At 41.2% G+C, this 14,881-nt stretch overlaps 1 protein-coding gene across 1 annotated transcript; it reads right to left on the bottom strand.

Annotated features, from left to right (window-relative positions):
* Positions 1 to 5,524: 5,524 nt before the first annotated feature.
* Positions 5,525 to 9,370, bottom strand: LOC110881180 (zinc finger CCCH domain-containing protein 40). The gene is made up of 5 exons (XM_022129530.2): positions 9,240 to 9,370; positions 8,144 to 8,253; positions 6,949 to 7,218; positions 6,633 to 6,856; positions 5,525 to 6,550 (listed from the first exon to the last, which is right to left on the bottom strand). The coding sequence occupies exons 2-5, from the start codon at positions 8,246 to 8,248 to the stop codon at positions 5,677 to 5,679; spliced, it is 1,473 nt and encodes a 490-aa protein (XP_021985222.1). The 5' UTR covers positions 8,249 to 8,253; positions 9,240 to 9,370; the 3' UTR covers positions 5,525 to 5,676.
* Positions 9,371 to 14,881: the final 5,511 nt, after the last annotated feature.

The raw sequence follows: 14,881 nt of genomic DNA, 5'->3' as shown, positions 1-14,881 counted from the left end.
TTGAGTTTTCCGGTCAAAATGGAGTTTTCCGGCGACCGGAGACAAACGGCGTTAGCATTCTGCTAGTCAGGGTCCATTGAAGGCCAATATGTGAAAAGATGGGACTGCCAGTGGGAATTTTTTAAGTTAGGACCGTTGCCGGCCAATGAGCAATGGTTGGGATTATTAAAATTCATTATTCCTTTTTTTAATAATTTACGTTTATAACTTTTATTCTAAAACCTTAAGTACGTAGTCGTGTTTATTTTTTTCCCTCAACATTCCATTATAAGTTTTGTTAAAAACGAAGTTGTATTCAAAATAAAATGTTTTTTGTGTCATAAAACGGTACAATGATAAACTAAACTGTTCTAAGGGGGTGGGGGTGGTCATCACTCATCACTCACAACATCCAATCAAGTTCCGCCATGTCATCAACCATTATTCCATCACTCACAACCTTTTTTTATCGGGGGTGGTCATCACTCACAACTTTTTTTAAATTTTTTTTAAATTTGAAATTAACAATAAAACACTAAAATTATAAATTTCATTAAAATTAAAACATACTAGTTCAATTAAACATACTAGAAATATTTTAGATTACAATTAAAAAAATAATAAAGAAACTCTACTCCTCGTCCGAATCAGGAAACTCCAAACCTAAAGAACCTACTAGTTCGATTAAATCGTATCTCAACCGAAAGTGAGTTTCTTCATCACGCAAGTCTTGTTGGATATTTTCTGGAACGTGAACTTGTGTAGGGGGGTCTGGCACCCAATCTGGAGATATTGCACGTCCGTCTTCTTTGATTAGCATATCGTGTAATATGAGACATGCATATACTATGCTATGTATTGATTTCTTGTTCATCGCACGAATCGGCCGGCTTAGTATGCCCCATCTACCCTTTAAAGCACCAAAATCCCTCTCAGCATCTTTTCTTGCCGATTCTTGCAACTTTTTGAACGCGATTTCTTTAGCCTCGGCAGGAAATGAAGGAGCTTTCACAAAAATAGACCATGATGGGTAGATACCATCCACAAGAAGAAAGCCTCATCTGTAATATCGTCCGTTAACATAGAATGGACAGAAGGGTGCGGTACCATCCGTTACGGATTGGAATAACGGCGACGTGTGCAAAACATTGATGTCGTTTTTTGAACCTAGAACACCGAAATATGAATGCCAAAACCATAAATCATTCGACGTCACCGCTTCAAGTATGATGGTTGGTCTTTTGACGTCACCCCTAACATACGCCCCTCGCAACTCTCTTGGACAATTTTTCCACTCGATATGTGTACAATCGATGCTACAGAGCATCCCTGGAAAATGCCATCTAGCCTCATGTGCGATGTAAATACGTGAGATGTCGTGTCTCGTCGGTTTACGTAAAAACTGTTTACCATACAATTTAATGACTACGTTGCAAAAAAATTGTAGACATTGACGTGAAGTTCTGGCCGACATAGCTAGGTATTCATATTTCATCAAATTGATTGGGAGGGTTACCTGTCGCTAGTTGGCGAATGGCGGGCGTGCATTTTTGTATCGGCGTGAAACTTGGTTTGCCCCTCGCATCATAACCTTCTTGAAACCATTCTTCGGTTCCTTCGATGTCTCCAACAATCTTTAAAAATAATTCTTTTGGTAAACGAAACCGATCTCTAAACGTTTCGGCATTGTAGACCGGATTCTCCACAAAATAATCGTTCATTAACACTTCGTTGGCATGTATACGATCACGATCCACCATCTTCTTCTTTGGGCGGGACGAACTTGATTCAAGTTCGTTATACACCGACACAGAATATTTAAGCGTCTCATTGTCAGAAGACGACTGGGTATCGCTATCGCTGTCCATCGGAAACGTCGAATCCGTAGGAAAATCCATTTGTGAAATATGTAGAATGTGTGATATGTGTTTGTATTTTGGTGTGTGTGAAATGGTTAAAAATTGTGAAGTATATATAAATAGTTTAAAGGTTTTTTTTATTCAACATTACCGTTCAAAATAACGGTCAAAATTGCCAACGGTCACAAACACAAATTCAACGCGTGAACTTTTCCACGGAAATAACTTTTCACACGTGAAAAGTAATGGTGGCGACGGTGTTTTGGATGCAATCTGTGGCGAAGCTTGAGATTTTCGACCGGGGGGTCGAAAACGTATATACCAAAAAATTTCTATAAAAGGGGGGTCGAAAACGTATATACCAAAAAAATTCTACACAAAAACTACATACTCTCTACTACTGAGCGAAAAGTTCGGGGGGTCGGCCGCCCCCTCCCGCCCCCACTATCCTTCGCCCATGGATGCAATCACGCGTGATGGAAGCCCATCACGGCTCCATCCCGCCTGCCCTAATGGTTTGACTTTCTAAATAACATGTTTTATTTTCAAATCATGTATGTTTTAAATTATCATTTGCTCAGTTTCGACGCAATGCGCGACGAAAAAAAAAACTAGTTTTATTTAAAAATGAACCCTCGCAAAGCATGTGCATTCATTATTATAAAAGAGTGATTCATATATATAAATTTTGATTTTAATTATTAGTTAGTATACATTTTGAGCCTTTGAGGTAAGTAGTTAAATGGGGAGGGAAAGAAAAGCTTTCAATTTATTAATTTGTAAGTACTTTTGACGCTTTCAATAACTCTATTAATTTTCTTTTACAATTGTCTCTACTTCACACTTCCTTCACATTTCCTATCATTTGCTTGGTCTTCACCCACCCATTTCTATTTCTTCTTTGCTACTTTTTCGATATCTTGACCGTCATATTTAGGGGCTGTTTGGCTAAGCTTTTCAAAATGACTTATTTGCTTATTTGCTTTCTGAAAAGCAAATAAGCAAATAAGTCATTTTGAAAAGCTCTATTTTAAAGCTTTTCAAAACAGCTTATTGACTTATTTGCTTTTCAGAAAAGCAAATAAGCAAATAAGTAGTTTTGAAAAGCTTAGCCAAACAGCCCCTTAGTAGCACAACTTAACTTAACTACCTGACAAGGGGAATAATTTAAATGAATAGTTTAAAGTAAGATAAAAGTAAATAAATAAATAAAACTACCTCTACAAAATCGAATAGTTGGTTTGCCGGTTTAGCTGAAAAATAAAATTCTAACCGTTTAACCATCCATTACATGCAAACCGAACTGATGAGATGATCGGTTCAAACGGTACAGCCTGGTTTGTAGGACCGTTTAACAAAGGCTCTTTTAGATTTTGGGAAGTAAAACACAGTGACCTGCTAGTCCGACTTTTCAAATATAGAAGAAACATGCTCCCTTAAAAAAATAAAAAAAAATAAATAATAAATAAATAAAAACTCTTGTATAGAGTAAAGATCGCGTATAAACACGCACTTAACGTACAAAACGTACGAAAGGAAGGGAAAAGGAAAAAAACATAGTGACATTTTCGTAATTGTTCTGTTAGTAGAGTAAACACTACAAGTGTATCAAACAACATAAAATTCAATGTACTCTACAAGTGTATCATAATTACTCTACTAGTTAATCAAAATAACATTACATGCACATTTTATCTACAAAGTTCATCAAACAACATAAATTTCAAAATTACTTTACAAGTACATCAAACAACTAGTCATTCAAAATTATTCTATAAGTGCATCATAATTACTCTACTAATAGAATAATTACGAAAATTCCACCACGTTTTTTTTTACTTTTCCAAGCCAATCATACGTTTTGAACGATAAGACTATTTGTATTTGATCTTTTATCTATTTGTATAAAGTCAATATATAAAAATTACTAAATAAAGTACACAAGTTTTAAACCATAAAAGTGAACTATTAAAAACATTATGGATATTTTACGGCTTAGGCCGTAGGGTGTGGCTTGTGGAAGGGCTCAAGGAGACCTAGCTGGTGTCGGCGTCGAAGAGAAACACCCCGCCCTCCGCTCTTCGGTTTCGGTGGGCTCGGGGAATTCTTCGCTTCTCCCCGACTGCATTCTCTCTCTCTGTGTCCCTATATATATACATAGGGGAGTGTTCGTTGGAGAACACTAAAAAAATGGGAAAGCGGGGGACACTTCATTATATATCTTAAAAATTCAACTTAACATGTTAAAAATCATTTTTTTGAATCGGCACTTTTCCTTATAAATACATGTAGAAGCATTTTTAATAAAAAATTTTAAAAATTAAAAATATAAAAAAAATGTTTAAGAAACAGTTATAAAAAAAGGGTAATTTTTTTACAAAAATGATTTTTTATTGGAGTAGCTTCTACCCATTTTTATAAGGAAAAGTGCTGAAAAAAAAAGTTTAAAAAATTGAATTTTAACATGTTAAGTCAATTTTATAAGATATATTTAATATGTTAAATGCACTATTCCCCGATTCCCCACTTTTTTCAGGTTGAGTTCGGTGAAGGGAAAGCACCACCCCCTTGATGGTCTGGAGAGCAAGGTGTGAGGTGGAGGTGACGTGGAAGATGGGGGTGATCGGTGTTTGGGTTGGTTGTGCGACCTCATCTAACCAAAAGTCCAAAACCGAAAGTTTTGGCTATGAGACTTTATTATCCAATCAATTTTGGTTAAAACTATGGTTCGGTCATTAGCTTTGTGCATGACTCAATTAAGTTTTCAGCTAATAACGGTATATTTTGGCTAAAAATTTGACTTGTGTTTAAACTTTAAAGTATTCAAGTTTCCAAAAAAAAAAAAAAAAAATTGAGTTTTCAGCTAATAACGGTATATTTTGGCCCCTAACACTAACCCCATCCATTAAATGTTAGGGGCCAAAAGGGTTAGAAAAAAAAGACGTTAGGGTTAGAAAAAAAACGTTGGGGGCTTAGATGTTAAAAAATTATTTTTCGGGCTAAAAGGGTAAAAGTGATATAACCACAGGAGCCAAAATCGTAATTTACTCTAACTAATAAAACATAACTATAATGTTCATTATCTTTAGAGGTTAAAATAGTCGTTTTTTCCCTAAATGCTTGTAGCTCCTTCTAAACACTACTAGTAGGAGCGTTCAACCAAAAGCTTCAAGCTCCTAATCTAAAAGCTTCAAGCTCCTTCAAACAAACAAAGCTTTTTATTGAGTATGAGTTTTTTCTTAAAAGTTTAAAACTAGAAACTACTAAAAGTTTCATACCAAATATACCCTATAATCCTATATGTGCAATTTTGGAAAGGTAAAAACTAAAGGTGCGATATAGTCTAACCACACAAACCATCCTGTAATTATCTTCATCTAAAACTCCTCAAACTCACATGTATGTTGTAAATTGTGTATTAACTAAATCACACACTGGTTAAAAAAGGTGCTGAAGCCGGGACTTTTTCAAACAGGTTTTTGTACCAACAAAATAATTTGCAATCTTTCAAAACAATTTGGTTTAGAAACACATTTCTAATATTAAAATATATATTTTTTTCAGCAAAACATTTTAAAAGATCTGATTGTGAAACTAAACTAAAATTAACTGAAGCAAGCACATGATTAAGACTAGATAAAAAGTTTACCAATCAAAATCCTACCTAAATCAATAAGAACATGCACTTACTAAACCGAAGTTATAAAATAAGTAATTTGGAAAACCATCCAAACCGTCAAGATACAAACTGCATAACAAAAATGAACAAGCATAAATAATTCATTCAACAGAATGATATTAGCAAGACCCACAGTTTAACCACAAATAATTTTTTTCTTCATTGTGGTGGTGGTGGCCCTGCTGCAGCTGCCACTGGCGGCGCCGCTGGTGGCACCGGTGCTTTCTGTTGATGTGCTTGTTCACTGCTTGGTCCACTTGGCGGCATTGAGGGTGAATGAGACGGTGGACGGTATTGTTGATAAGGTGGAGGTGGACCATACCCGTACGGTGGTGGTGGATAATACTGCTGGTAGTATTGTCCACCGCCTTGAGGTGGAAGCGGTGGCGGTGGATAAGCAGCATAATGTGGCCGCTGATCTGAACCACCACTTCTATTCTCACCCGACCCACTAGCACCGCTCCCGTCTTGAGAATGGATCACCGCACCCATTCTTTGAGGATCCATTGAAGGATAAAACGCACGGCCATGCTGAGGTGGTGGAGGCGGTATATTAAAATAATGCATTGGTGGTGGCGGGTGTTGGTGGTCCTGACTAGCGGAAGTTCCTGGCGGCTGAAACTGATTCTGCTGCTGTGATATAACCGCACGGGGTAACAATCCACTGTGAGCAACCGCTTGTTGTCTCGCTTCATCCGAACCTGGTTCACCGTCAACCTTCGGTGCTTGTGGGCGGCCCCACATTAGTTTTAACCGAAGGCCTTTGATGACGAGTCGGTTCGAGAGTTCTTCAGCTGCTTTTTCTGCACCTTCTCGAGTAGTGTAGGTAACAAAGGCACACGCGCGTTGGAGAACCATTTTTACGGATTCAATTTCACCGTGAGAGTAAAAGTTGTCTCTAAGGTCTTGCTCGGAAACTCGCGCATCCAGCCCTCCTACGTATAACGTTCTAATGCTCTCGTCCTCTGGGGGCTCTAACGACGGCATTTCGCCTGCCTTGTTTAGTAGTTTTAGCGCAACTGGATCGTTAACTCTGCAAATCACATAATAAAAAAAAAAGTTATATATTTGTGTTTTAAAAAATAGGGGTAATGAGTGGATGGATAGTGGCATACCCGTAATAACGGTCTTTGATATTCTGCTGGGATAACTCGCCAGTGACAGGCATCTCATGCCTGTAAGGGCATTCAGCACCTCTAGTACATTCGCCTCTGATGAAAAAACTGCAAATATGTGCTCGATTCCTCTTGTAATACGGTGTTGTCCTTTGCAGTTTCAAAATAGTGTCATTTGGTCGTTCCTTTCCATACGAGGACTCATAATCTAGACCAGCTCTTGCCTGCATCAAAGAAAACAATAATAATAAGATCTTATCAGTTGTGACTTTATATTTGCATTAAAAAATTGTGTATAGATTGTAAAGGTACATACCCTGCGATCATGTTCCTCAGCAAAGTATTCCCTGTTGACATCACTCTTTGGTATGGAGTCATTTGAGTTGATACTGAGTGCCGTATCACGAACTTGAACTGGTAAACCATATTCAAGATCTAAAAGGCAAACTTGACAAACGTTTTTCAACTTGCTGCATGTTTGGCAGATCTCACTTTTCTTGTATCTTGCATCCCTACCAGGTCTCCACCTGAACACTGTAAATGGCCTAGTGCAGATCTTGCACTCCTTATCATAATTTGCTTTTGTCTGCCAATATATTAATTTTGTTTAATATCTTGCATAGAAACACATGAACCTCGTTAGGCCATATGAGTAAGTGACAGTTGACTTAACAAAGTAAAATACAACGAAAAAAGAGACCGAATGCCCATATATTAAAGTTGTATAGCATCTTGTATAGAAACCAAATGAGCCCCATACAGCCAAACGAATAAATGAAATATAATTCCAATTCAAACAATGAAAAAAGAATCTGACGCACTGAATGCCCATGGAACTATGGGAGATAATGTTTACATATCAAGAAAAGAGTCTAGTAAGCAAAAAAAAAATTGAAGAGGGGCGTTTACATGTATAAGGTATTAAAGTTAAGTAAATTATGTGATGCCAAATAAAATATATGATAAAATAACTAGAAGTAGTTGAGCACAAAACCGAAAATTGTACTTCTACCTTTTTAAGTTGTAAATTATCAGATAAAGTTTAGCTATCTCTAATGAATTAAGTAATTGAAGTAACTAATTACAGAAGTGACATCTATGTGAGAAAAATAGTGTGAATTAAATGAAACTAGAAGTCCTTCAAATCATGTTTAAAGAAAGGTAAATATGTAAATTTATTTTACCCTATTTATCAGTTTTGATGCAGTCGGTATGAAACTGATTATACAAAACAAAATATATGACATCAAAATAACACAACAAGTAGCAGAATGTTTTTATCAGAAAACGAACTCTGACTATACTAACGTCAGAAAATCGGTTCCAAAATGCAAATCCAAACATCCTGTTACACAATAGTAATGACAGAAAACGAGCAAAAGTTTCCTAGTCCCCACCTTGTCGTCCAATATGTAAATATAGTACTAGTTTATTCTATAAGTAAGTAAACAATAAGCTACTACTTAAAAATGAACCATAAATTACAAGAAAGAACAAAGCTTGGAAAATACCATTCGAAGGTACGGATTGTCACCTAGACATGACTCACATATGATTGGGAAATCAGATCGTTCCCAACCATCCGCCTCAACGTCTCTCAATATTCTATGTGCCATTAGTTCTGCAAAATACAAAAGAAAACAAAATATAAATACATAGATAAGTATACAAAATCAGTCTTGTTAACAAACAACATTATTTAATGTACACAGTAAAGTAGAATGCTTCGGGCGTAGGGAACATGAACATCTATTCAAAATGAAAGCTTCCACACCCACAACCAATTCAAAATAGTGACATGGCAACTTCCATTGACTTTGACCATCTTACTTATAACTTCACTTCACTTCAAATCATAACAACAGACGACCAATTCTAATCATTATACATACTTTCATTGCAAACTACCCATTTCGAATCATCTAAACTAAATCCCACTAGTAAAATTCAGCTTTTAACACTCAGCCATATTTTGTGGTTGTTTTATAATTCTAGCATAAGTAGTGGTCTTTTGAAACAAACATTCAATGGTCACAAAAACCTATATTGTCAAAATCACACAAGACGTGGCGGGTGGCACACACACAGAGAAGTGCAGTGCTATCCACCTTGTGTTCTGTGACCGGAAAAGTGATGTTGCGCAGGTTCAGGCCAATTTACAGCTAAATTCCGACCAAGCTCCGGCAAAAAAAGGTAAAAATAAACCCTAAAAACGGCATTTTATACTATGCGCCTAGCTTTAAAATACCTTCTAAGCTCCGGGATCCAGGCTCGTCCTATGAGTGTGCGCTTTGACAACATAGCTAAACACTTCAACAATTTACAGCCAAATAAATCATTCTAACAGCTTAACAACAACATCTAAACCCTAGAACATCACAAATGTAACGAAAATTTCAATAAAAAACCATTAGTGTTTACTAAAAACTGTCGAATTTAATCCATACAGCAAAAAGAAACTGAAAAAGGTCACCAATCATCACATATTTACAGGATTAGAACCAATTTGAAGACAAAACCCTAGCCCTAATCTAACTAACAGTTTGATCTTCGGTAACATCAAATCTAACAAAATTGTAGAATTAACAAATCGATAGAGTCAATTACCTGATTTGTTCGTGAATCGATGAAGAAAAGATAGGGGCGGATGCAATCGAAGGCGGTAAGGAGAGAGAGACGTAGGGTTCAGATACTTGCACAAAAGATCTAAGATTGAACTTGTTGTGATGTGAGGGGTATTTTAGTCTTTTTAGCTTATGAATAATCAAATATCGACTTTGTTTGCAAGTGTTTTTCTTTTAACGGCAAAATCACTTTATGTCTATATATAAAGAGCCAGCAAGCCGCTGGAGAGCTTACAAACGGAACAAAAAAAGAATGTTGGTAAGTGTTATTCTATCGTCTACGTCTTGTTTCACCATGCACATCTGAAGAAACAGTGATCTAATTAAGGTATTAATTAGAGGGGTTTATGTTCCTATCATAGTGGTTAATCTTCTTTGAGGTATTTGAGCTCCTACTGGTTAATCAACCTGCAAAACAGAACACCGTTACTCGTTAAGAGGGGAATGTGGGGGTTTCCCTCTTAACCGGGCTCCGGCGTGAGAATAAGCGACTGCTTTGAGAGTAATTAAGTAGTTAAGAGTGAGAGCCGAGAGAATAGAATGAATAACCTGAGGAATGAAGGTCTCTATTTATAGCCGGAGAGGTGTAAGAGGTTGTGGGCTGATGGGCCTTGGGCCAGAAACGGACAACAACGAATATGCTCTTTGCCTTGCTGGCCTCGACTGCTTAGTGGCTTCTAGATGCTCGTCGGTGCTGGCGCACCTTGATTGGAGCCACGTGTCATTGTTGTCGGCCTTGTTGTCCCTTCTGTCATCAGCAGACAAGTGGAGATCGTGGGACAGTTGTCCCCGTCTCTTGATTGGTGCCATGTAGGCGTCCTTGTGTACTTATCGTCAGAAGATCGTGGCGCACGATTGAACAGAGCCTGCTGGACGTTCATTGGCTCTTTTTACTGCCACTTGTACCCTGTGTACCTCTGTAGGTAACAGCGCGTATTCTTATGGAGGGGATTTTGTTTGGTGGCCACTAACCCGCGCGGGGCTAGTGTGCTCACTTATACCATTGTTTTTATGCTAAGTGTTGCTATCTGACTTCATTATGTGCTCTTCCTCGCGCGGGGCTAAGTCATAATGTGACGTAAGCTGCGCGAGGTTGTTACTATCAGGTTGTTATGCTAAGGAGTATGGTCTCACGTGCAACCTGTTATGAGGTTTGCGCGACTTTTTGGGACCATACCCCTTCAAGTCCCCCCAGTCCAGTGCTGCACCATGCGCAACGCAAGTGGTTGGAGCTCTGGACTTGATAAAAATAAGAGAAGGGGAAGTTGTCCTTTTGGTCTTGACTTGTAAGGCGCATGTAGAAAACTGTTGTTTTCGATGCGCAGGTACTAGGCAGGTGTCGAGTGATATCTTGTTTGTCCTTTTAATCGCGCGAGGTATTAGTAGTTTACGTATATCTGGCGCGACTCTTGTGACTTCTGCATGAAGTTACTTGCACGTTTTATGGCGGGAAACTTCGAAATTTGAACCTCTGACAGGTTGGTGAGATAAGTCGCTGAGGGCGACGTTTGAGTTGACCCCTGGCACGGGTGTCATCATGCCGCCTGCGGCGGTTGCACTTCATGTCAGGAGAGTGGGTGCCACGCGCGCGTGGTAACCGTCGTCCCTGTTTTCCCGCTCGACGTGGCAACCTCTCGTTGGTTGCCCTTGCGGCTAGTGCGGCACGGTTACCCATCGCATTAAATGCGATGGGTATAAATATCCGAAGAGAAGGGTGAGAGATTCACTTTCTCTTCGTTTCTTCTCCAATTTCCTCTCAAAACTCTTTGAATCTTCAAAGTGTTCTTCATTTTCTTCAAGATTTCTTCAAATCTTCAAACCTTCTTCGAGCCTTTTTCCAGATTTTCTTACGAATATGAGTGAAGAACATCGAGAGGCTCCTGTTAATGAGGAGGGACCAGTTCCTGTCCTCAGGTGGGATTTAGGTCTCTTCGAACAGATTGTTCGAAGTTTTAGGTTCCCACCGGAGTGGGACGCCCGGTATCCGGCTCAGGGCCAAACCGCGGCTGATGCCCCACCCGGCTATATTACCCTTTATGAAGATTTCTTTCTTCAGGGTAACTTCCGGCTGCCGGCGACCAATTTTCTGGGTAGCATCCTCTCTTACTACCAGTTCCACATATCTCAGATGAGTCCACCTGGGATGGTGAGGGTGAGACACTTCGAGTTCTTATGCCAGTCTCATGGCATCGAGCCAACTGTCGACAAATTCCGATCATTCTATCAACTCCAAAGGACGATGGGGTTCTTCTCGTTTGCAAGCCGAGGTGCGGCGAAGAAGATCTTGTTGAATCCACCAAAGAGTTTCCATGACTGGAAACCCAAGTTCTTCTTTATCAGGGAAGAAGTCGTGCCGGTCGCTATGACCTTTAGGGAATGGACTGAGGCCATACCCAAGGAAGATCTGCCGATCCCGAAGACGGCTTTGTGGTACCAACAGCTGACCCCAACCCCTAACCGGGTGTTTGGGGAAAATGTTTTAGTTGCAGCCAAAATGAGTGACCAGTGGTCACCTAGCAGCAGGGAGGTTCCTGTGCTAAAGCTTGGCGATCAAGGTTAGTCCTTTGTTTGATTAAGTAAATTTGCTGCAAATGCTTCTTACACTTTTTTATTTATAGAAGCGCAACTCTACCAAGCTGCCTTCACTACCTTTGGTGGCTCCATGGGTGTTCGCGCAGTGCGCGATGATGAAGAGAGCTGGTATGACCAGATTAAAGGAAACTTCATGTTTCCAGCTGCTGATGCTTTCGCTTCGCCGCCGACCGCTACTGAAGGTGCGCAATACCCAAAACCTCGTCCATTGCGCTCTGTGACTCTCGCTGGGAAAGAAACTTTCTATCTTTCCAGCGAGGAGTCCGTAGGATCTTCCAACGGCGAGCTAAGCTCTTGGTCTAAAATATTTGCAGGTGTGTTGCGCGACCTGGGGATTGACCCAGAGGAGAAGAAGAAGAAACCGGTGAAGAAGAAGAAGAAAGCGGAGCCGGAGGTGACCAGCAAGGGCACTGGCCCTAGTCGCGCAACAGCTGCTGCTGGCAAAGGTACTCTTCGCCTTCGTCAACGTGACTTGGATGATTATGTGATCATCAGTGACTCATATGAAGGTTTATCACATGCAGCTAAGGGGAAAGCTGGTGCTGGTGGGTCGAAGAGTTCTGGGAGCGCGGGTTCTCGCAACCCTGAAGCTGGCGCGACTCCGTCTTTCCCAGAGGACGAAGAAGTGGAAGAGGAAGATGCTGCTGCTCAACTTATTGGGCGAAAAAGGGGTAGGAGCGAGGCTACAACTGGTGTGGCCTCCGCGCCTCAATCTGTTGTGATCCCTGCGATAGGGAAGACGAGCAGGCTGCGCTCGTTGTATCAATTTTCTCCTGGTATGTTCTTTTCTTCTCTTCTTTTCTTAAAAAACTTCTTTGCTTATACTTGCCTTGTTTTGTAGAGATCAAGAAGAAGACCCCTGAAAAGGCGGTTACATTCGCTGAGGCGGGGGCGAAAAGGCCCAAGATAACCGTCAAGTCCACTGACGCTGCAGCTCAGGACGCCGCGAAGGCGGCTGAGACGCAGCGAAAGGTGGAGGAGGCGCGTAAGAAAGAAGAGGAGAGGAGAAAGAAAGAAGAAGAGAAGAAGATAGAGGAGGAGAGAAAGAAAAGGGAGGAGGAGGAGAGGAAGAAGAAGGAGGAGGAGGATAGGAAGCGGAGGGCGGAGCAGGAGAGGCTGGCTGAGGTGGCTAAGAAGCAGGCCTTGGAGAAGGAGATGGCGGCGAAAAAGGCTATGGATCAGCCTCTTAAACCTCCAGGCCCTGAGGTCACCAAGCCCCCTAACACCGGTCCTGTTACTACTTCCAAGGCTTCTAGCCGCTTTTCCTCAAGTGGCGCGAGCTCTGGTGGAGCTGGGGGTTATAACCCCAATGTGGTAGGGGCGAAAGATACCGTTGGAGATATCTACTACAAGACATATACTGAAGAAGAGCGCGGTGATGCCCTCCATCATGCCCCTTGGAGCTTAAAACAGAAGGATACATTTGCTGAGTTTAGCGCCTCGCGTGAATGGTTTTTGAATTCCTTCCCCCCTGGTGAGGTTAATCGGCAAAGGGCAAAAACCCATGAGATGTTATATCGTACCTATATTCTTGGGGAGGCCAATGCCCGCTCTGCCAACCATCAGATCGTTCGCGAATGGCGGACGATGGTCAGAGAACGTGCCGATTGGGAGGGTTACCGCGAGCGTACTCTGAAGCGAATTGCGGAGTTTGAGAAGTCGAAGGCTGCGCTCGACGAAGAAAGAGCCAAATTTGAGGCTGACAAGAAGGCAGAGGAGTGGGGCCGCGAGGGGCTGCAGAAAAAACTCCACAATGCTGAGGAGCAACTGGCCAAGGAGAAGGCCGAGTTTAAGCGTATATGCGCCCAAGACAACGAGCGTACTTATGCTCTACGACAGAAGATCGTTGGTCTTGAGGCTACAGTTGCGGACTTGACCTCAAAGGTGGAGGAGGCGCAGGGTGAAAAAACTGCCAAGCAGCAGATGGAGGTTAGTTCTACTGATTCTCGCTCTACCTTTTTGTTTACGAAATTTCTCTAAGTCAATTCTCAAGGTGTTTGTCAATTTTTAGGTTGAGCTGACTGAAGCCAAGGTGCAATTGTCTAACAAGGACAAGGATCTCCATGCCAAGGACGTTGAGATAGCGGAACTCAAGCGTCGCTTAAATGAGCAAATCGATAGATGCGAGTCTTTGGAGATTGACCTTGAGGCTGAGAAGGTCAAGGCTGCTGATGCTGAGGAGGCGCGTGCTGTGAGCACTGCCGCGCTGAATGTGGCTCAAACCAACTACTCTGAGGCTCAAGGTATCGTCGATACACTTGTCTCAGAAGCGGAGTGGATGCGCACTCGTGGAGTAGTGATGGTAAGTGCCTTGTGCTTTTTTCTTAATTTGACTTGAAGAGTTTTTTCTTTAATGCTTATCTTTTGTTGAAGGTTGCCAACTCTATCTTGAATGCAAACGAGCTAGATCGCGCTGTGGCGGCTCTGACAGATGCGGCGCGTGCGGTGGGTCACCGAGGGGGTTACCTGGAGTGTGCTGATCATGTTGAGCAAATGCTTGGGCAAGAATTTGACACAAGCCACTGCTCAGTAACAGATCGTGCCGATGCTGCGCTGGCCAGTGCTGAAAATTCCTATGACAACCTCTCCTTGCCTATCATGGAGTTGGTTGTCGAATCGTTAAAGAAAGACGACTGGTGCCAGCGTCTTAAGGCAATCCTCGATCCACCGGTCACCGTCGAGTTGTCCGACGAAGAGCCAGCTGGTGATGATGGCGATGATGGCAATGATGATGATGGTGAAGACGACGGAGATGATGGTGATGATGGTCGCGAAGAATAGGATAGTTTGTTGAGTAGATAGTGGATAGGCATTGGTGCCTTTGTAATTTCTTTGCTAGTCTTATGTATGATGCTGCGCAGTTGCGCAAGATGTTAATGGAACCTTTTGTTTTTTTTTTTGTTGCAATTACTGCATTGTTATAAAAACTTATGCTAAATTGGCTCGAATAAATGGAAGCGTTTTCCAAGTATAAGGTGGCCACCCGGTCCCGCGCCTTGTTTGCGGCGGACCTTGGAGGTGGTTTGAACCATC

The sequence above is a fragment of the Helianthus annuus genome, chromosome 3 (genome assembly GCF_002127325.2).
Source record: "Helianthus annuus cultivar XRQ/B chromosome 3, HanXRQr2.0-SUNRISE, whole genome shotgun sequence".
NCBI lineage: Eukaryota > Viridiplantae > Streptophyta > Magnoliopsida > Asterales > Asteraceae > Helianthus > Helianthus annuus.
This window is presented reverse-complemented; position numbering and strand designations above follow the sequence as displayed.